Consider the following 23,080-nt stretch of genomic DNA (forward strand, 5'->3'; position numbering starts at 1 on the left):
CCACCCATTCTTGGAGGTGGAGTTGAGTTTTGGCACAATGTCTTAGACCTTTAAGACCTTGGAACAAGCGGAAGTGGGCCGACAGCCTGTCAGAGACTGAGTCACACTCAGGATTCATCTCTGGGCCAGCGTGCCTTCTAAGAAAGATGAGTTGGCAGAGGTTGCTACAGTTTCCGTTTCACACATCAGGAATACAGACTCCGAGGTAAGGAGGATTGACTCTTGTTCTCAGCCAAGGAAGGTACCCAATTATTCTCTGTTAAAAGGGAAGTGGAGCAGACTGGCACGTAGCCGTCTTGGGACTGTGAGAGGACGGTAATCAGTCAAGGGTGTGTGTCGTGTGCCAGCCTCCGCCCCGCAGCCCCTCCGGACGAGGCGGAGTCAGTGGCCCTCTCTGGTTGCTTCTGATGGACTTTATTGTTGTCCAGCTCCAACACCACAGTAAAAAGGGTCCTGCAAGCTCCAGGCCTGTACCATGTGTCACCACAGCAAAAAAACAGGACCCACATGAGAACACATGCCCCCCCCCACCCCCAGACTTACTCACAGGATAAATACGTGTTACAAATTTTTTTAAAAAGAAAACAGAATAAATTAATAACTTAAGTGATTAGGCACCAACAGTGATTTGAAAAATTACATGTCAATTTTAAATGGTGACAGGGCCAGAAACCTAAGATTGGCTGCTTCTAGCCCACTCTCTTCCCGACAAAGCGACGATTATGTGCGAAATGATTCTAAATTTCAAGACACACGTAACCAACACACAGGAACACACACCACCCAGTATCACATGACAGCCCAACTCTCCAGTGGGACCTCAGCACATAGTGCGGTGCGTTCCAGAAGGGGGCTCTGGAGCCCGCGCTCAGCTGCCTTCCCCTACATTTTGCAGGACCAGAGAGGGGCCCTGTGCTCTGCAGGGTGTGGGTGGAGGGGGGCTGGCCATGACCACACCTTGGGGCTGAGACCTTAGCCCTGTGGGAGGTAAATTACTTAAGAATGGTTGTGCTTCTGTCCTAGGAATGGGGCATATTTGAATGGTTTCAAATGTAGAAATCATGGAAATCAATCCAGAGAAGGGACTGGGTCAGTGTTCTGGGTGTGGGCCCATCTCATTCATCTCACCAAGGCGGGAAGGAAACACAACCCCCTCCTTCCCCACTGCTCCTGCTCGCCCTTCTTTAACCTTACAGCGGTGCAGCTGGCAGGGGCTGAGGATAGCGCCCTCTCTGCGGAGCCCTGGGCAGGAGGAGGCCTGAGGGAGCCATGCTGGCTGACAAGGCATCTGCATCCTGGGGTCTCAGTCCTTGTGAGGCAGAGGTGGACTCCGGCAGGCTGAGGGACCAGTTTTTTACACTGAGCCGGCAGGTCCACACCAGACACATGGTCGTTTGGGTTTGTGAGCCAGTCTCTGTTTTCAGCAGGCCAGTTTCCTCTTCTCGTGTGCTTCTTTCCGTCTCTACCCCCAACGCCACCCTGAGGGCTTGGGGGTTGTAGGAACCAAGAACTGGAGGGGAGGTCTCCTTGGAGGTTAGATTTCAATACGTTTGCCTCGCAAAACTCGGATCCCAGTTTCATTCACACCATGGCACGTTCAGAAAATGCTGCCATTACTAGGGCACCTGACAGTCAACAGGGTTTCAATACCTGGGCCCACCTGTGAGAACACAGAGGTGTGGCCCTCACTGCTGAGCCCATACACCCAAAGGTCTTTTGTTCCTAAAGCACAAAGTTCTCCAAGCCCCTCTGTCCATCTTTTTCCACTGGACTCTGATCTTGCCCTCCTAAAAATCTGACCCATCTTCTCCTAAGGCCCCTGTGAGGCACCCCCATTCCTAGAAACCACCTTCCCTGATCTCCACCCCTCATCCACCCCCGCCAGCACCAACCTCCTGGGAAGTAACCCTGCTTTCTCTGCATGTGATCAGCATTTTAAGTCTCTCACAGCCATTACCAGTGTCTTGTGTCCTTGTCTTTTTTTCCCAATTCAGGGACAAAGTCTGATTAAACCCTGTGTCCTCAGTGCCTAGCGCAGACCTGGCCACAGCAGCCATTAATGAATGCTTATTGAATTGATCTGAATTAATAGGAGGAAGAGAGGGGCTACGCTTGAGAACCTCTCCCCCAGCCAGGATGGAGTCAGGTCATGCCACGGGGCTGGTGAGAGGGTTCATGTGTGCACACTCACAGGACCTAAAAGGTAAGCAGTAGCCACGTCCACGCAGTAGACGAGGACGGTCAGTTCACCCCAGGGTAGGATGAAACATCTGCCCAGTTGCCCCTGAAACTCTTGAAAACTTGGCCAAGGACATTGACGTAAGAGTCCCCCTCCCCAGACAGGAGAGAGAGCCTGGGGGGACACCCCTCCTCCTGTCCCTGGCAAAGGCGGGTGGAGAGATGCTGAGCTGTTGGCCTTTCAAGCCACAGGCAGAGAGGCCTGGCCACTCTCACACACCGGCCGCTAGGCTCTGCTCCCCCCTGCTCATCAACCCTGGGGACTGTCCTCGCCTGTCACTGACGACATATCGTGCCACCTCTTTCTGCCCCACCCTGCACCCCTACCTCCTCTCCCATCAGTTACCTGTGCCTCCTGCACCGCATTGCCCCCGCCCAGCCTGTTCCTGCCCCAGGGCGGCCCCTCCCTTCCACATCCCCCACCCTGCACACTGCTCTGCGTTCCCACAGCTCCATCGGCCTCCCCTCACTGTGCCGGTGCTCACGCACTGCACCACCCAGCATAGTCCAAGCCTTGTCCGCGTGGCCCTCAGTAGCGTGGGGCCTTGGGGTGGGGTGAGGACTGCACTATGTCCCAGCCCTGCAGAGAGGGACTGTAGCTCCACAGTTCTGGGGTCCCAGCCCCGCAGTGTCCTTGCACCCCAGCTCCTGGGCTCTGAGCCCCGCTCCTTGTTCTGGGTTGCCCATCATCAGGCTTCCCTTCCTCTTACCCTCATCCTTCTGCCTCTCCCACCCGCCATGGCTGCACTGCCACTTGGTCTGGACGTGGGGCCCACTGCAGGTATCCACTGCCTCTGTCTGGGTGGGGGGGGTCTCATTCTTTTGTCAAGACCAACTCTGATCTTCCTTCTTGACCCCTTCATCTTCTGGTGGTCTTGCCTCTCCCCTGCCAAAAGAGACTGGATGACGAAGTCCATGTCCACTTTGGTCCACTGGTCCTTGGCTCCCTGGATCTGCACGATGACATGGCTTCTCCCAGGAGAAGTAGTCCAGTAAGTAGCTGGAGGGACAAAGGCCGGAGGTGTGGTAGATATTCAGGTCTAAGGGCAGGAAGAGGCTGAAGGATGCTTTGTGGCAACAGCTCTAACTAAAGTGGGGCGAGGCATGGCCATGACAGATAAAAATCAAAGGTGGGCCCCGAGTAGGCAGAGGAGGTTCCTCAATCGGGCCCTCACCTCCCAGGGGAAGGGGTCAGGGTCCCTGATGTCAAGTGCTTTGAAGGCCAGAGTGGAGAGGTGGTGGGCGGGAGGGGGCCGTGGGCAAGGAGAAAGGGGAGAAGGACGGGGAGGCATCAGCTCTGGAGACGCTGCCTCCTGGCCCCTCCCTGGGCACCATGGCCCCAGCGTCACAGCTTGGCACCCTTGGAAGGCTCCGAGGACTGCCGCACGTCCGTCCACTCCTGCATGGTGTTCTGCAGGGCCTGGGTCTTCTCCTTGTCCACTTGAACGTAGTCTACCTTCTCGTCAGAAGTGACGGATGACGTGGATGGCTGAGGGGCAGAGCGGGAAAGTAAAGGGGCTGTGAGTTAGCAGTGAGCTGGGGGGAGGCGGTGGGCCTCTGCCTGCCACTCTGACAGGCCTTTTTTTGTTTCCTGAAAGTGGCCTTTAAAGCCTCCACTCCAAACTGCATCATCCCGCCTGTCTGATGGAACAGCCCTTCTGATTTCCCAGCTCCTGGGAGGACCCAGGCCCTTTCCAGGCCTTCATCTCTGCCTCCACCCACCTCCCCGTAGCCACTTGTCCAGAGGAAGGAATTTGTCGGGTGCCAAAGAGCACTGGTCAGATGGCTTTGTGGGGCCTGTGGTGAGCACGCACAGCCATCCTGTGGGGGGAACCGCGCTGGGGCTGAGCGCCCCACCCTGCTCTCTCGATTGGGCAGCTAAGTGTGCTTCGTTCGTGAGGGGGGACTTTCCCAGGCCAGAGCCCTTCTGCAGGCTGCACCTAGACCAGGAGTTCTCAAAGAACTACTCAGGACACAGGATCCCCGAGTCTGGGCTCTGTCATGGATTCACGTGGTGCCTCAAGCAGGCCACGTCTTGTGTGTGCATTCATTTGCCCATCTGCACAAGGGGGATGGACTGACTGATGAGGTCCTATAGACTCGGAGTGCCTGTGTGCTGTGAGGGACTGCGAGCCACCGGTCAGCCCTGGAGGCCCCTGGCCTCCAGGACGCCTCCCTGAGAGCTCTGATGGACCCCCCCACCCATCCCACCCCAGGCACCTTGCGGTGGGGGCTTGGGGAGCTCGGCTGGAAGTCCAGGGCCAGATAATCCACGCTGCCCGTGCTCTTCTTAGGGGCTGGACTGTTGGTGCCACTGGGAATGGGAGATGCAGACACTGGATTTTGCTGTCACAAAGGAGAGAAAATCTGTTTAGGAAACAAACAGATTACTCTGGGAGTAAGAGCAGCTGGCTCACCGAGGGCCTACTGTGTCACACACTGTGCCGGGGCTTCTCATTTACACCCTCACAGCAACCCTGGGATGCAAGTATTATTACTATTCTTACTTTTTAAAACGAAGATAAACCCGTGGTTCAGAGAAGTAAAGTGACTTGCCTACAGCTGCACAGCTGGTGAGCTGACAGACCTGCCCTCACTTGCTCCTAAGAAGGGAGCACGTGTCCTTTATAGTTGGACCTTGGAGAGGCTTCTGTTGCACCAGATCTTCCCTGGAGCTCCCACCCGTGGTCTAGATCGGGGCAGCCGCCTGCTCCTCAGGGCTCTCAACAGAGGGCCCCAGCCCCAGGCTCCTCAGTGGCTTCAGGGTCTTGTCTCATCGAGGCAGCAGGACCGACTTGTCTGGCACTTTCCTGAAGTCCTAGTCACCCTTCCTATGGGTACATCCTCGCAGCAGGCCCTCTGCCCCTTAAGGCAGTGGCCTCCTTGAGGTAGGGACCACATCTTCTTTGCCTCTGATAACGACCCCACAGTGCTCAAGGCAGCTTTGCTGTATAGCAAATCACAAATCATGTGGGTGCCCCAGGGCTTGGGGGGAGTTAGCAAGCTGGCAAGTAGGGGAGTGAGAGGTGGGCTCCAAGGGACCTTGGTGGCAGTCATTACTGCAGACCCCAGAGGACTCACCATAGGGACATAGTTCTCCTCGCTGTCTCCCGAGTCCGTGCTGGTGATGCTCTGGGTGGAGATGGGGCGGCAGTATTGGGAGGAGCCGGGGTTGAAGGAGTGGCTGTGGAGAAAAGACAGTAAACCCTGGGGCACATCCAGCCTCCCGCTGGGCCCTGGCCCTCACACCCCTGCTCTCTGAGATCAGATTAAGATCTGATACAGGGCAGGGACAGTGACTTGTTGCATTCACCAGCCCGATGGCCCCGTTCCAACTACAAATAGACACTCACATGGCCCGAGACCAAGACTTGGTGACGGGTGACTTGAAGGGGAGCTCATCAATGACGGTGTTATTTCTCAGGTCAAGTGGTGTTGGCTTTGCTGCAGCAGGAACAGAAAGTCGAGTCATCACCCACGATGACAATGCCAGACATACAAACACTTACACATAACACACAGATCCATACAGATGTATCTATACATCTTTCCATGTGGACACAGACTCAGCAAGGTTCTGTGATCTCTGCCCATGTGGATCACGTCTTCAAATTACATATCCTTTGCACTGTAAGCTATGGTAATCATACTTTCAGAATCTTAAAATGGGGACATGGCCTCTGACAACAGATTGTTCTCTGGATTTCTCCTAAGCAAACCCAGAAGGCAGGCATTACTGTCCCCATTCCACAGAGAAGAAAACTGGGGTTCAGAGAATGTACATGATTTACTCAAAGCCACGTACCTGGCAGTGCTAGATGAGGCTCCCAGCCCACACCCACCTGGTCTGAAGGCCTGGCCCGCGGTCTCTTCGCTGCTGTTACCTCCTACTAGGCTGCTCTGTCCGTCCCGCCTTGCGCAGGCCCAGGCCGGATACAATCCCTCATCCCTGAATTGCATTATACACTATGAAGCACTTTTAGATCTATTACCTACATCCTTCAACATCTCTGGGAGGTCAAGTTCTATACTTCCCATTTGAGAGATGAGAAGAAAGAAGGCTCAGAGACAGAAGGATTTCTTTACAGTCACATGTTAGCAGGGGGCAGAACTGGAACCTGAATTTGTCCTGTCCTGATTCCTGCAGCCAGTCCCTAGGGTGCCAGACCACTGGGCTGAACTTGGAGTGTGTGTGAGTTTGGGATGGTTCAGGCTGTCACCTCCTTGCAAGAAAATTTCAGGATCCCCTTGATCCCTAAATGAATGCAAATAATCCCTGAACATTGTCCAAGATGGACCAGGGAAAGAGTGGACCTACCTTTCCGGTCAGGTTTGAGGTTGCGGTTGACAGGAGGTGGCTGGATCTCACTCCCTCGGCTGGAGCCGCGGTGCATAGACAGGGCTGTAGATGGGTAGCCGAGCGGGTCAAAGTGATGGGGCCCTGGGCTCATGGGGATGTAGGCACTCTGGGAATTATCACCTGCTCGCTCCATGGCCAGCAGGGTGGAGGAGCCTGGATTCATGGGCACGTAGTTGTCCTCAGAATTGGTGCTATCTGATCGGCCCACGACTGTTTTCCCTGGCTAAGAGCGAAAAGAAATGCAGTCGTTACTAGTGAAAGGAAACCAGAAGGGGGTGAAGTTGTACCCAAGGCAAGAAAAGTCATGCCTGAGTTAGCTGCCCTGTGAAGCTACACGGCAGACCCCGGGAAAACCGACTACGACGGCAGAGGAGGAGACGGGAAGAAACAAGCACCGTACTCCTTTGGGGTTTATGTATAAATCTATGGTAAATTTTTCGTATAAAATACCCACGAGGCTTTCTAGATGCCTCAGAGGACAGCATCAGCCATGCACTGCATGGCCTTCAAGTTCAGACTCATGATGGGCAGGTCAGCACCTCAGGACCTGAGCAGGGCAAGGAGCGTGAGAGAAGCCTTGGCCCCGGCAGGTGAGGTATGGCCAGGTGTGCTTCCACAGCTCAGCTTTCAGTGTGACCGCCAGGCTGCAGGCGGTGCTGCCACAGAGCTGTGTGACGCAGCCACCGCGGCCGGAGCCTCCCTTCCACTCCTGCCCTGTCTGTCCAGACATACAACTATAAGCTGCCTTTGCCTCAGGTACCTGACTTTCAGTTTTTCCAGGCCCTAGTTAGCTTAGCTGGGGCTGGACACCCTGGAGAACAGTGATCAGCCCAGTCCAGAGGGCAGCCTGGAATCCGGCACTTAAAACCGTAATTCAGCCCCAGAGCCTGACTCTGAGCACCGCCCTACACTGCATCCTCCTCTAGGTGAGACCTCATGGGCCAGGCTGCTGCTGCGATCCACTGCCCCAGAGCCTGGGTCCTCTGCAGTCTAGACCCTCCTGCATACCCACAGTGATGAGCCTTGTAAGTCAGGTGCACTTAAGTGCAATTTCTTCCAGACCAGGATCCCTGCATCTTACTTTCCAAAAACAACCCAGGTTCTGAACGGAGGCAGGAAGCTAGGCAGGATGCTAAGAGGGAGAAGCCCTCACTCTTTCAGGCTGTGTTTTTAGTCCTGTGGGTGTGACCGTTAACCCACCTGAGCTGGCCTGAGGACCCCTAGCTACACCCCACTCACCAGGAAGGCGCTGACTGCCTCACTCGTGGACTCGGCAGAGCGGCCTGCACTGTCTCCACCACGCTGGGGGTAGTCGTAGGATTCGCAGGAAGAAGCTACGACAGAGGATGGAAGATCCACAGACACTCAGAGTTGATCCTCGTGCCAACACTTCCCCACACCCTCACCAGTGTTGCTCAGGGTCTTACTGATGCTCCAGAAGATGCGGGTCTCAACCTCTAATGACAGGTTATTGCTTCTATCACACCATGCCTCAGCTCACACGTCCCGCCCAGGCTTCTAGATGTAGCTCCAGTGTTAGCCTCTACAGAGAACCTCTCCCAGCCTACTGCTGCCTTTCCTTTAACTCCTAGGGCCCTTGTCACCTGTCCCACTTGGGGCAGCTATCACTCACACAGATACTATAGTAACAAGGACGTGTGACTAATTTATACACGTTGGTTTTATTTCCCCAGCTGGACGTGAGCTCTCTGAAGGGCAGGGACATGTTTTACATGTCTCCATCCTCTCAGTTCCACAGCACAGAGTGACTGATCAAATAGGTGATGAGCTGAAGTCTGCAAAGAGTACCCTGGGTCCAAGTCCCACCTGTGCCTCGTGTGACATAAAGACAGCGAGGCTTTGTCCCCTGAAACTCTCGGGGCTACTGCACGTCTTAAACAATAGGACGGGTAAGAACACGCTTTGGAAGCTATAAAGCAAGATGCAGAATGAAAGGAATCAATGTTACTCCTTTTCATCAAACAGGAGGTTATATGCAGAGTTGTACTACTCAGTGGAAAATAAGTGACGACAGAATTTAAACACTTCAGATAGAATTTCAGACTTTAACCAAAGAGATTTGAATGTGGCTTAGAAAATATTTTGTAGGACTAATTTTACTAGTCTGTTGGTCCACATAGGTTTGGCTCCAGTTTGGACTAGGCTTCTAAATTTATTTTTGAAATCTTCGGTTTGATTTATAAATTAATAAAAGATTATAACTTGAACCTCCAAACCCATAATACGTTGTGTTGTGGTTAACCAAGAATGTTCTCTCTCCTTAGTGGAACAGGAACTTCTCTCAGGCAGAGTCTGCTACCCTCTTGCCATGGTGGTGTTGACTAAGGGCCTCCAGTGCTGGAGGGCCAACTGGGAAAGTTCTGAGTAGAAGATGCTTTAACTTGTGAGCATCAGTGACCGGGGGGACCTTAAGTGCACTACTGAGAAGCCCTGGGCTGCCTGCTCCCCCTCTCCCCGGCCTCGGCAAGGGCTTACACTGACCTCGGTGAAGTCGGCTGTTGTCCATGGCTGGAAGGGTGTTGCGTCTGGGGATGGTTGCAGCGGCAGAGACTGATCTGCTGCTTTCCCCGGCTGGAGGTCTCTGCTGAGGGCTGCCCCATCGAGGTGTCTCAGCTTGGCTTGGCTTGGGGGGCCGGGGCGGGGGAGCTATGGCTGAGTCCCCAGGAGTGGCCACTGCCATGGCATTGTGGTTCTTGTCCAGCGTGAACGTTCTAGGGATCTGGTAGGCTGAGAGTGGGGTGGCCGGAACGTCCATATTGTCCACCAGGAGGTCCCCAAACTCACGGCACAGGGTGTTGCTGGGCATCTTGAAGGTATACACATCCTCGTTATCTGTCTCAGAGCCCGTGAGGCTGCCCTTGGTGTGGCCATGGGAGGCCAGGCTCCGGGGGAGGTCGTAGGTGCTGTCTCTGAATTCCGTATTGTGCCGGCTCGGCTTGGGAAGGCTGTAGAAGCCATGGACTTGACCGCTGACCCCATTGACACAGTGTCCATTGCCCTGGGCAAGTTTCTGCACGGCTGTGTCACTCCTCATGAGAAACGAGGCCCTGGTGCCCTGAGAGAAGCTGGCACTCCTAAGAGAGAGAAAGAAGGGAGGATCGGGGTTAGAGGAGGCCAGGACTGCCCACTGGGAGGCAAGTGGGCATGTTCAAACCTTGTGCAGCGAGGGGTGTGGAGCACACAGGCTGAGGAGGCTGGCAGGCCAGAGGTTTTCTGGGCAAAGCACGTTTTCTTTCTGAGCGTTAGTTAATGCATCTGCAAAAATGGTGACTAAATTCGTACCTTGAAGGTTGTTTGTTTAGAAATTGCACTCTCATGCTTCTAATATAATGGTGTTCAATCAGTATTAGCCTTTATCCCCCACCCCTTCCCCAGATGGCTGTGATTTGCGGACGTTGGTTTTACCTCCTTCAACAGATATCAACAAGCGGGTTACACTGCCCACTGTTCATTGCTTTACACACCACAGAACACACACACTTGTATACAAAGGCTGAGACGGTGGGAAGAACCCTTCAGCTGGGACCAGAAAATAGCAGGCGAGTCATTTTATCTGAGTCTCGGTTCTCCAACTGTAAAACATGTCAGCTGACGCATGTCCATGTTCTAAGTCATAAAGAACTATTCAAATGTAAGCTATAGACTTATTTTTCCATCATGTACTATGGTTTGTTGAGAGGCATTTAGAGGGAGGAAATATCTCTTTTCAGAAGACTAAAATTCGACAGGAAAAATGTTTTCATGTTTGGGAACTATATGCAGGACAGAAAAAGTTTTGATGATTACTTTTTAAAAATTTAGGTTTTGGGGACATAAGATTGAAAAGTAGAAAGACCTTGAGGTAAAGGGATCTGTGCTAGTTCTGTCACTGCCGGTGGGCTTCGCCAGGCACCCCCCTCCCCGAGATGGGGCCTGGTGGGTCTCGGCGGCTCACGAGGGTCTGTCTGGTTCTGAAACACATAACCCTCCGGCTGTATTAGTGGGGTTTTCAGCCCGGAATCTGTGTTCACGCCCTGGGAGACTGGAAGGTAGGCTTCTGAGCAGGTAGAGATCCAGGTCTGCTGGTCTCTCTCTCACGTTACGATTCTTCACAGGGTTCTGTGGCGGGGAGAAGAGGAATCGCTGCTCTAGCCCACCCTTCACAGCAGCAACTCTCGGCCTCCGCCTTCGGGAGACTATGTGTCTCTTTAACAATCTGATAAAAAAATGCTTGGCTCTCCCGGGGGGGGGGGGGCGGGGGTGGGAAGGGACAGGCTGGGAGTTTGAAAAGGTGGATACTGACAGGCATATGCAGAACAGATCAACAAGATTATACTGTGTAGCACAGGGAAATATGTACAAGACCTTGTGGTAGCTCACAGTGACAAAGAACGCAACAGTGAGTATATGTATGTTCACGTATAACTGAAAAACTGTGCTCTGCGCTGGAAACAGACACAACATTGTAAACTGACTATAACTCAATAAAACAAAAACAACAACAAAACTCTTGGCTCTTCTCACCAGAATAAAGCAAATGTCACATACGTACAAATTCGCAGGCTGTCTCTAAGGGGTTGAGGGCGGGGGTGGGGAGCTGGGCAGCTCTTAGCCCTCTGGGGCCGGTCATGGAACTTCTGCGTTTACAAGGTCTTTCAGCTCATGGGGAGCTTGTTATTTGTGGATGTGGCCACCAGATGGTGATAGAAAATAAGGCCCACCAGTTTAGAAAGAGGAAGGGAAACAGGTGTCTAAGCCAGGCTCTCTCCTAGGTACACTTGTATCCTTGAAGCCTGGGAGTTCCATGTCAGCCCCCAAGCCTTCAGTGGCCTTCCGACCTTGCTCTCCGTATCCTCTCTCCCTTTCTACTGCATTCCACACATACAGCCAAGCCAGCAGCCATGGCCAAGGTCATTAAACATCTAGCCTCTAGATAACAGAGTGCCTGGAGCAGAGGACAGGGGAGCCAATGGTGGACACAGGTGTTCACATTGTTCATATCTGTTTGTCTTTGGTGCATTGCATTTTGTCTTTTGGGCTTCCCGACTCTCTGTTGGATGTTCCCATCTAGATTTGTTTATTTAAAAAACAGACGCCCTACTTTCCATCTGGGCCAGACACAATGGATACAGAGAAGGCTCCTGCCCTAGGGGGAAGCGGGGAAGGGGCACAGTGGTGGAGGAGGTGACAGGCGTGCAAATCTTACAATCAAGTGGGTTAGTAAGTGGCTGCTGACAGATTTATACCGACCCTCCCTGGGGACCATGGTACAGAGTGTCAGGGGAGGCTTCTTCAAAGATGTCACCTCTGAGTGACGCTGGCAACTGGCCAGGCAAAAGGCAAGAGAAGGGGAAAGGTGTTCCGGTTAGAGGCACGCAGAAGTGGGACACAATCTGGCAAGCTGAAGGAACTGCCAGCTGCTCCGGCTGGAGCGAGCATTTGAGGAGGTACAGCTGGGAGACGACAGTGGAGGGGCGGGGCCAGGCCTGATGGGAATGGGGGCGCTTGAAGGATACTAAGCTGGTGCAGGGGTGGGGAGCACCGCAGGTATCCTGTTTGGCCTCTCCATATTCGAGAATGACCTCATCATCTTCCTCCTGACTCCTGTGTGGGGAAAGGCACCAGCCGCTCAAGCCGAAACCCAGGAGTTACCTTAGGATTTCTCCCTCAGTAACCCCATCAATAACCTATCGGGTCCACCCCAGTTCAGGTCCTCCTGATTCTCCTTGTGCGTTAACGAAAGGGCTAATACCGAGTCTCGCCACCATCTGCCCAGGACCTCCCCTCTGTCCTAGGCACATTTACACTTCTCCCTTCCCGGCTTAGTCATTTTCAATACTGTCTCAGCGCCGTTAGGACCAAGCCATATTCCAGCTCCAACTCATTTTTCCAGTCTCTTCTCCCTAGTTCCCCTTCCCACTCTATGATCTACTCAGTCAGCTTCCCAGTGTTCCCAGTATGCCCCAGACAGTCAGGCCTCTGGGCCTTTGCTCTCTGGAAGGCTTCTTCCTCCAGTCTGGCAAGCTCATACTCTGCTCAGATGGCACACCTTTCGAAGCTCTTTCTTACATCCTCTCCTTCCCAGCACAACCAATCACTGGGTCAACTCCGTTCCTGGAGCAGGTAGCAACAGTTATCTGTGTTACGTACCACTGTTACCTGTATCCTCCACCAGACTGTGAGTTCCTTGAGGAAAGAAACTCTATCTTATTCATTTTCCTCTCAGCAGCAGCCAGATGAGTGCTTGTCACATAGTAAACAGTGAATACGTGTTTGTTGAATGAATAAGCAAATGAATGTATAAACAAACAAACAAATAAGGAAAAGTGTTGGTGCTGCTATCCCCTCTCCTGAGCTTGGCCTGAACCCTTTGGATTAGCAGTTTGAAACCGTTCCCCTTCAGAACACACCAGCTTATGTCCCAACCCCTGCACCCAAGCATCTCATTTCCAGCTCACAGAACTACTCACTCATCCCTAACCACACTCTCTAAGCTCCAGCCCTAGGCTTGCAGGGTTTTCTCTAGAATGTCTCCTTGATGCATCAAAGTCTTACACAAAGTGCCAAAGAAGCCTTTTTGCTCCACAAAGGACCTCCTTTTCACTTGACTCACTCTCCTCCTTTGCGCCCACAGGACTCTGTGCTTTCATCATAACACTCTCCTTACTCTGTCTGTCTTGTGTGAAAGTTATCTGGGTCCGTGTCTTCCCACTCCCACCAGATCCTGTGCTCCCAGAAGGCCGGGGATCACGTCCTGTCCCCTGGCATAGCCCCCAGCATGCAGTAGGGGTGCTGACACATGTTGAGGGGGACGGATCACTGCTTCAAGAATCAGGTGCATGGAGGTGAACAGGGGAAACAAACCTGCCCAAAGGTACATCCTAGGATGGAGGCAGAACTGATTCCAGCACCCAGGTCTCTGGACTCCCTGCTCCAGTGCACTCTCTCTGCGCAAGAATCAAGGAGGGGGAGGGGGGGCTTCTGAGCACTCAAGAGGTCCTGCGACCTTCACCACGTTCACCTAAACCTTTCCTAGGCCTGTGCCACCACCGTGCGCTGAGCTGCCTTCCTGGGACAGATGTCTGCAAGCAGTGGATTTGGAGAAAGGCTTCTCTTCCAGGGCTCTGGGCTGACAGAGGCCTCATAAAACGAGCACAGCGCTGTGCCAGGCACACCACGTGTGATGAGCTCTTACTTCTCTTGACAGTTCTGAGAGAGAGGTATTACCCTCACATCAGACGGGAGAAACAGTAAATGGCAGAGAGAGTGCAAGAAGATAGTCAAACACAAGTGTACAGGGGAGCTCCCTGGGGGCAGAGAGGTTTGGGGAGAAAACACCCCCCTGGAGCCATTAGCTTTTCCTTCCCAGCCCTGGCCCCCAGCTGCTCCAGAGGCTACTGGTGGGCCGGGCCATCACACCGCCTCTTGCATATGCTTTGGTCTTACTTAATAGCAACCCCAAGCCGCTCTTCTGGCTTTTAGGAATGATTTCCTGGTTTCCCCAGTCACTTTATCTCGCACTTGCTCTTCTGCACATTGTCACATGTTATGTGACACACAACACCACGATTTCTCTTGTTTCCACTCTAAGAGACTCCAAGTACCTTAACGATGAAGGGCCCAGTTTGATTTTTAACAGCTATGCACCCATGTAAGGAAACCTCACATAATAAATGCTTGAAAGTAAACTGGCCACCATTTATAGTTCTGTACCTGTCACTGGCAATATAAGAGGTCATTTAGACCATCCATCTGCGACTGACTCATTCCAAATGGATCTTCCCTGTGAGGGAAGAAAACTCAGAAAATTCTGACCCACAATTTCTAAGAGGTGAGATTGTCTTTGCATCTCAAACCCTTCTGGCTGCAGCAGCGAGCCTGCCTTCTCCCTGTGGTTACAGAGAAAAGCTGTGTATGTGAAACTAAGTGAAACTAATGAACTAGGTATATTCTGCCTTTGGTCAATCAAAGCCACCAGGAGAATGAGCCTTAGAAACGATCACAGGTAAGTTCCCCACTGACATTTCTTATTTTACTTTTTATCCACCATCTTTCTGTAGAATACTACTGCAGGGTCATTCTGGAATTTTGTCACTTGAAATTTCACTTCCCCCAACCCTCATCAGAATTAGGGCTTTTCAGGGCGCATGACTCACCACAACATATCGCCTGTTACAGGTTTAAGAGCCTCCTTGAAATAAGAAGACAGAGAGTGGCTAGAATCTGGAATGAGGCCCCCAAAGGCTCGAGGGCAAAAATAAATCCAGTGAAACTAATTTGTTTTCAAAAACTAAAAGGATTCTGCTTGTCTTGACAGTGTCAGTTCAAAACTCCTTTCATTAGCAATACTTAATATTCTGAATTGTTACTCATTTTAGCTCAAAAGAAAAGCTGGATTTTGAGAACTGAAGTCTTTTTAACCAGAACACATATTATCTAGTACTTGAAGAAATAATAGTGGCTACTTCTGTAGTAGTAAAAGCAATACTAAAAAACTCGTGGTTTTATCTCTGTAACTATCCAGTTCCCTCATAAATGTAAAAAGGGCCAGGTAGAAGGCTGGTATTAGCCTCAGTAAGTACGACTGCACACAGTAATCTGAGCAGGATACTTACGTCTCTGCTGGGCAGAGACAACTGAGCAGGTTCTCTCTCAGTCTCTACTCAAAAGTGAGCCTATAAGACTACTTTGGAGACCAAACGCAATAACTAATGTAAACGTGCTCTGTAAACTGTATAGCGTTACTCCTTTTTTCCAGAGAACCTAGGATGTAATGTGAATGTCAGAAGCAGTGCATGATTAAAGCCCGTCCACATACTTGCCAACACTTGGCATAGTCAGTCTTTTTTATTTTAGCCATTTTAGTGGAGATTAAGCAAAATCTCCCTGAGGTTTTAATTTGCCTTTCCCTGATGCTTCAACATCTTTTCATGTGCTTACTGGCATTCTTTTATCTTTTTTTTTGTGAAATGTCTGTTCAGATCTTTTGCCTATTAAAAAAATTTGGTTGTTTGTCTTCTTGAGTTGTAGTGGTTCTTTAGGTATTCTAGAAATAAATCCTTTCTCAGATATATGTTTTGGATATTTTCTCACATTTGGTGGGTTGCCATTTTGTTCTCTTAATGGAGTCCATTAGGATGCCTACTATCAAAAAGACAGAGAAGTGTTGAGAGGATGTAGAGAAATCTGAACCCTTGTGTACTGCTGTAAAATGGTGTGACCACTATGGAAAACAGTACGGAAATTCTTCCAAAAAATGACAATAGAATTACCATATGATCCAGCAATTCCACTTGCAGGTATATACCCCAAATTATTGAAAGAAATCTTGAAGGGTATTTATAAATCCATGTTCACAGCAGCATTGTAACACAACATTATTAAGCCAAAAGGCAGAAGCAACCCACATGTCTACCAATGGATGAGTAGATAAACCAAATGTGGAAAATCTATGTAATGAAATATTTATTCCTCCTTAAAAAGGAAGGAAATTCTGACACATGCTACAACACAGATGAACCTTGAGGGCCTTATGCTAAGGGAAATAAGCCAGTTACAAAAAGATAAGTACAATATGATTCCACTTGGAGAAGCCAAATTCACACAGATAAAAAGTAGAATGAAGATTGTCAGGGGCTATGGGGAAGGTGAAATGCGGAGCTGTTTAAGGGTGGAGAGTTTAAATTTTGAGAGATGAAGAGGGTCCTGGAGATTAGTCGCACAGCAATGTGAAAGCACTTAACACTGCTGAACACTTAAAGATGGTTAAGGAGGGGAGGGTAGAGCTGAAGCGGTAGAGGGCACGCTTAGCATGCACAAGGTCCTGGGTTCAATCCCCAGTACCTCCTCTAATAATAAATAAATGAGTAAACCTAATTACTTTCCCCCTAAAAAAAAGTATTTAAAAAAATGGTTAAGAAGGTGCATTTTATGTTATGTCTATTTTAACCACAATTTTTTTCCAAAGGGCAAAAATTATTCAGGGGAAGAAAGACATATTATATACTGGAGAATAAGAATAAAAAGAACAGCTGAAATTTCATCAGAAACAATGAAGTTCAGAGGACATTAGAATGACATCCTTTAGAATGCCAGAATAAAAAAAAAATCATTCTGGAATTTTATACCCAACACAAATATTGCTAAAAATAAAGGTGAAATAAAGATATTTCCAGATAAATGAAGGTTGGGAAAATATGTCACCAGGGGAGTCACATGGCAAGAAATCGTAGAGGATGCTCCTCAGGCTGGAGAGAAATAAAACTAGGCAAAAAAACCCCACTAGACAATGCGTATCATTTGCTTTCAATACTCAAATATAATTTAAAGACCTTAGGGGGAGGAAATAGTCTTTTATAATTATGTAGACATTTACTATTTCTGCTGCTCTTCCTTCACTCCTGATCTTAGTTTCCTTCTGGCACTATGCTGCTTTAACTTAATCATTTCTTTAAATGAGATTTCCTGGACTTTCTCTTATTTCTCTTTCATCTGAGAATGTCTTACTTTTGTTTTCATTCCTGAATGAATACTTTTGCAGAATACAGACTTCTGGGTTGATTAGAGTTTTTCTTTCCCCTAAGTTCAAGTGTGTTTTCCTTTATTACATGGAATATCGTTACAACGTGGGCTTTTAAGCCTGTGTGTGGTAGTTCCAACACCGGTTATATTGAGGCCAGCAAGGGGGAGCACTTGCTGTATGCTGAGAGATTCTGGACTGTACCTTGGATATTGTGATACTATGCTGTATAGGCTCTGGGTTCTGTTAGCATCCTCTGGAGAATACTGATGTTTTCGTTTTTGCAGGCAATCAAAATGGCTAGGTTCAGCCTGTAAGTTCTGTTTCTCCTTCTGTATGTGGTAGTTTAAAAATCTCAGTTTAGTTCACAAAGTTCTTGTTAGGCTGGTTTGAGTCTGTCCCATACATGGATAGCTCAGGGTGAGCCTGAGACTTGCATGGTGTTATATCCAGAATGACAAAAGGTTTTCTCCAGCTCCCTCCACTGTGGGATTCTGCACTCCTTTCCAGCTCCAAACAGCTCATTTTGTGGATCCTTTAACCAGAAAGATGAGGTTTCTATCCCTAAATAGGCAGTCTGCCCCACTGTGCTGCTCTGTGATGGAGCCCACCCTCAGGACAAATCCACCAGTGACACAAAATTCACCTCTGTAAGAAACTCGCTTCTCCAAGCTCTCCTCCCCACCAAAATCTGTTTTCTTTCATTTACTTATGGAGTCTCCAGGTAACTGTATTTTGCCTAGAGATTATAGTTGTGATTAGTGGGAGGGATAGGCTGCAGTGCCTTCTGCCGCCATAGAGGAACTGCAACTCCTAAGTTCTTTTTCAAAGTTTCTATCTCTTTCCTAAATTTCACCATCTCTTTACTCATTATTCAGCCTGTCTTCCTACAGATGAAAGCAATTAACACAATTATTTTAATTGTCTGCTAGTGCCAAAACCAGATTATTTTAGTCTGTTTCTATGACCTGAGTTTTCTTGACTATGGGTCAACTTTTACAATTTGGGGGGGCTGTCCAGTAATTTCTCATTGCATACCGAACGTTTAGGATGCCATAAGATTTCCCCTCTAAAGAAAAGCCACATAAATTGAATCTCACTCAGTGTAGGTCCCTTCTTTTAAGAGTCAAATCTTGACTGCTTTTTGATTGCTCTTTAATACCTTCAAAGAGTTTTTTTTTTTTCCAACGCTTTCTCCAGAGTTTCTAACGGTTACGTAACCGTCACAGCATGTTTAGTGTCATGCACGCTGCTCCACTGCTACTGGAAACTATGTAGTTCTTTTAGGTTGAAGAAAAGCTTCCTTCCCAGCCTCCAACACTGCTTGGAATTCTACAAACACTGTTTGAACTTAACTATTTTTTAAAACTCTCCCTGAGATCCTGCTCATCACCCTCTTGCTCCCACGCCCACACCAGCAAAAACAAAGACAGAGAGAAAGGCACAGCTTGATCGGGGCCTTGCAGTAAAGCTGCTCCCCCAGCCGCAGGGGGCGTCCCATCTCCTCTACTGCGGTATCTCTCCATAACACAGAGCTGTTCACATATCCATTATGCACCTACTGTGTGCCCTGAGTCCTGTCTTCAAAGTACAGTCATGTAGTAATATAAAAACCCACAATACGAGGTGGAAAATTCCAAGGGCTGTGAGAGAGAATCAAAAACTGCTCTGGGAATTCAGAGAAAGCATGAATTCCAGTCAGGAAGATTCAGAGAGGTTTTACAGAGGGGGTGAGGGTGCAGAGAGCCAGGGTGTGGGCCCTAGCTGCTCATTCAAGCAGAGACATTCATATACTTGTTCTCTGTTGTTCAGCAGCATCATGGGACTCGAGGTGGTGGAAGTTGCTAATATTACATAAAGCCTTCTCCATAAAGTGCGACGTGCAGATAGTCTGCACTGCTGTCATCTGCAGTTCTGCAAAACGACAGGGTCTCAGGACCCACCCCCGGCCCACTGACTGAGGATCAGCATTTTGATGAGATCCTGCACTGTTCCACACGCGCGGTAACGTGTGAGAGGCAATAGCACAGAGCGCTGTCTCTCACTAGAATTATGACTGTAAGAACTCACACCCTCTACTCCCAGGGAACCCCTGTGTGTCGCAGAAGGGGACGGGGCACAGGGGAGCAACCGGCAGGATGTCCTGAGCACCTCCTGCTGGTGCCTTATGTGTGTTTTCTCATTTTCCGCTCATGAGTAAGCCTTGGAATTAATTATTCCCGTTCTGCAGATAAGAACATGGAAGGTCAAGAGGGTCAAATAAGTGGCCCAAGGTCACGGACAAGTGGCGGCACCTGATTTTGAACCCATATCTGACCGACTCCAGAGCCTGTGAAATGCTTTTCATTCTACTGCACTGTCTCTGGTCTGTGGCTCAGGAGAAGCAGGTGCCTGTGTTAGTTCTGCCACTAACTCCCTTGATGGAGGCTGACTGAACTCGTGAAAGTTCACAAACAAATGAATCATGCTGCTTCAGGAAAGGGTATTTGAGGCAGCCTTAAAACTGAGTGTTGGGAGGCTCTGTTGTGCGGGAAGAGCTCAGAAAACCGGAACCAGAATAGCACAGGGCAGAGAAAAGAGTACAGGACCAGAAAGGAGAAACCTGGGCTCGAGTCCTACTTCTATCATTCGTTAGCTGTCTCGTTTCTTCATCTGTGAAATGGAGATAAATGATCGACCCAGGCGGTCTCTCAGTGTGTGTGACTGGTTTACGTGAGATCACACATGAAAATCTTCTCTGGTGGGATATATTAATGCACCCAGTTCTCTAACTGCCTTAATTTTCATAACACAAACTAGATATTTTTAAATTAATTAATTAAGGAACATGATTTGTAATCTGCTGGTCCTGATAGCAACTGGAAGCCAGCTCTGGCAAAGCCCACCAGCTCTGCACTTTGGTGTATCCAAAGGAAGGGAATAAAGGGTAGTAAATGTACAGGCCTATACCTGTGAGAGAACTGGTGGTATCAGAAAAACCCAAACCATTATTCTCGAGCAGGGAGTCCTTGCTCCAGAACTTTCTGTGACGATGAAAATGTTTCCTATCTCTATGACTGAGTTTGGTAGCCTCTAGCCATGTGTGGCTACTGAGCACTTGAAATACAGCTAGTGCAACTGAGGAACTTAATTTTCAATTTTATTTAATTTTAATTGATTCAAATTTAAATAGCCACATTTGAAGAGTGGCTGTCACATGCGACAGAGCAGATCTAGAACAAAAGTGAGATACGGATTTATCCAACAACGTTAAGGTTTTATAGCCATCCTCTGAGGGCCAACAAGTGCACTGACTTTGATTTTGTCAATTCTGAAACCTTAGCCCCTAATGCCTTTTTTTCCAAATTAAACAAAACATTTCTATAGCATGATTTTTGATAGTAGGAGGTTTCTCAGGAGTCCAACTATCACCGTATAGCAACCTAGATGACACCAATAAAATGTATAGGTTACCAAAGCAAACACAGTGATGTTTTGTTTAATAATTATGTATTTGCTCACCTGGAAAAGATTTACTAGCTTTCTCCCATGTCTTTAAAATCACAAAGCAGAGACTGAAAAGTACTGGGCCCTGTGCGTGGTCACTCAGCCGATGCCCGCTCGCCTACCTTGCATTTTCTGCTCTCCGGCTTATGCACTGGTGCAAGTAGAGGTACTCCTGAGGTGCACTGGTGGACAAGGCGGGCTGCACGTGGTTTGACGCCGGGGGTTCGAAGGTGAACAAGGTTGGCTGGCTGGAGTGCGATGGGGCTGAGGACTTCCGTTCTCGGAGAAGGTGCTGACTGGAGCTGCTGAGCTCAGCTGGAGAAGAGCGGGGGCCGTGACTGGCAGAGGAAATGTTTCTCAGGGAGTCTGTGGAAAGGAGAAAGAGCCCTGTGAATGAAAAAGGAAGGGAAGGTGTCCTCATCCCAAACTGGGCTGTCAGAAGACGAGGAAATACTAAGAGCAGAGGCAGTGGTCCAGCAGCATCCTCCTCCTCCTCACACACCTCCTCCCCCTCTGCCCCCACCCCCAGGGAGCAGGGCTGTGGTGCCAGGCTCTGGACCTGCCCCTGCTCCTGGAGTTGCCTGCAGGCCACTCCCCATCACAGCCTGGGCAGTAGCTGCCCCACTTCCAGGAGGCGTGGCCACCTATGGTGCAGGAGTTCGACTCTAGCCGTCCAGCAAGGCCGGCTCTGGGGCAGTGAGCACCACTGCCTTCCTTCTCTTTGGTGGCTCCTGCTGTCATCACCTCCCTCAAAGCTTTGTTGAATGAAGCTCTGCTTCCTGAAGACGTCTCTGAAGCCCTGGACCGTGAGTCACTGTACTAATGGTAAAAGCACAAATGTATTTGGAGCTGTCCCTTAAGACTGGTCCCAGCTCCTCCTGCCTGCCCTTCCAAGTCCTCCGAGGACAATGTTCCCCAACTCACCACTCTCTACTGGTCTTTTCCTCTCTTAATTCATATCTTAAACTCACGTCTGTTGTGTTAGAAAGGAAGCAAGATATTAAAGACAGATAATAATTTAGAGTGCTACGCCCCAAGCCAAGGGCATTATTCATTTGGCTGGCTCTCTAGGCTTAGTCCAAATTCCTTAGCATAACTTACAAGGCCCTTCTCAGTCTGACCTATTTCCTGCTTTCCTCCTCCCGGACCCCAGGCACATGGAAGCTTCATCAGCCTATGAATACACCAGCCCCTTTTATGATTCTCTGTTTTGGCTTATACTGCTCCTTCCGCCTGGATTTCACTTCTACTCCTCTGGCACTCATACGCAGACTTTAAGACCCTACACGGATATCATAATATCATATTCTCTCTGAAACCTTCCTGGACGTGGTCATTTTTCTGGGTGCCAACAGCACGTGGCCCATGCGTCACTATATCCACTGTTACCCTGCTTCCCTGCCTGGCCCCTGGGCTTCTAAGAACAGTGACTGACAATATTACGTCGAGTGTCCTAGCATTTACCCAGGGTCACAGGTACACAGAAAGTCCTGAGTCTGTCTTTGCAGAATAAGCAAAAACATTGATTCAGCACACAATAATTCCAATAGCAAAACTTTTTGTTCAAAAGAAAGGTTTACAGATGTAATTTCTGGCGATGTGATAGCTAGTGGGGGATAATGTTTTAGTGGTGGTGATGGTGGCTTTCTACAGTTATTCAAAGCATTTCATAGGGGATATAGTTCTGTTTCCACTCCCTGTTAGCTGACCTATTTTGGTACCCTTCTCACGGCCCTGGGCAGAATCACCAGCTCATTAATGATCCACAGCATTAACGACTCTCCAGTCCCTTCTGATGCTGGGCAGGACAATTTCTGCCAGGTACAACAGAAAAAGCCATGGGCCTCTGGGGAAAAACTGTTCCACTGACAGCTGTATTGACCTCCAAAATGAGTCCCCATTGCAGGTCCCATAGTGGACTTGATGTTTGTTAACAGAATCGATGGCTTCACTACTCCATTAGACTTGCAAGATGAACTCTCTAATGGCAGAGGAGAGAGGGTTCACGCTAGGGGATGGAGAAGCCACGGCGCCAGGGATGAACGCAAGCTGCTTCCTGAGAAGACATAAGGAAGGTGCAAAGGGTTTGCAACCTTTGGTGCAATTCTACGTTGTCCTTGGTCTTGTAGACTCCTCTTCTGCCACCCAGCCCTTGGATGGGGCGTCCTTCAGGGTTCTGCCCCAGACCTTCCTACGACTTCACTCTCACTCTGGGGAATTTCCGGGGGTATCCTGTCCACTCTCACGGCTTCCATTACCACCTATGTGATGACAACTCGCAAATCTTAATCTCCAGCTCAGTTCTCCCTCCTGGGCTCCCTGCTGTAAACCCCTACGTCTGCTGGGCATCTCCATCCAGCTGTCCAACAAGCAGGTCAAACTCAACAATCTAAACGGAACTCCCACTCTCCCTGCATCCCCTACCTCAGTGAAGCCCTCCAACTGGTTCTCCAAGCCAGAAACCCAGGCATCATCTA

The 23,080-nt window shown here is 49.6% G+C and overlaps 1 protein-coding gene across 4 annotated transcripts in view; it reads right to left on the minus strand.

Moving 5' to 3' along the window:
• Positions 1–393: 393 nt before the first annotated feature.
• The window catches only part of GAB2 (GRB2 associated binding protein 2), a 149,990-nt gene continuing 127,303 nt past the window's right edge, over positions 394–23,080 (minus strand). For 3 of the 4 annotated variants that reach the window (XM_031460431.2, XM_064492751.1, XM_064492752.1), the window contains exons 3-10: positions 20,726–20,969; positions 9,101–9,693; positions 7,838–7,932; positions 6,557–6,821; positions 5,592–5,682; positions 5,320–5,422; positions 4,459–4,584; positions 394–3,727 (exon numbers count right to left, since the gene is read on the minus strand). In XM_031460431.2, the coding sequence (XP_031316291.2) occupies positions 3,584–3,727; positions 4,459–4,584; positions 5,320–5,422; positions 5,592–5,682; positions 6,557–6,821; positions 7,838–7,932; positions 9,101–9,693; positions 20,726–20,969 (1,661 nt within the window). In that variant the 3' untranslated portion in view covers positions 394–3,583. Of the gene's footprint in view, positions 3,728–4,458; positions 4,606–5,319; positions 5,423–5,591; positions 5,683–6,556; positions 6,822–7,837; positions 7,933–9,100; positions 9,694–20,725; positions 20,970–23,080 lie in introns of those variants that run through there. The other variant, XM_031460430.2, reaches the window with a different exon arrangement.

The sequence above is a fragment of the Camelus dromedarius genome, chromosome 12, assembly GCF_036321535.1.
Source record: "Camelus dromedarius isolate mCamDro1 chromosome 12, mCamDro1.pat, whole genome shotgun sequence".
In the NCBI taxonomy this organism is placed as follows: domain Eukaryota; kingdom Metazoa; phylum Chordata; class Mammalia; order Artiodactyla; family Camelidae; genus Camelus; species Camelus dromedarius.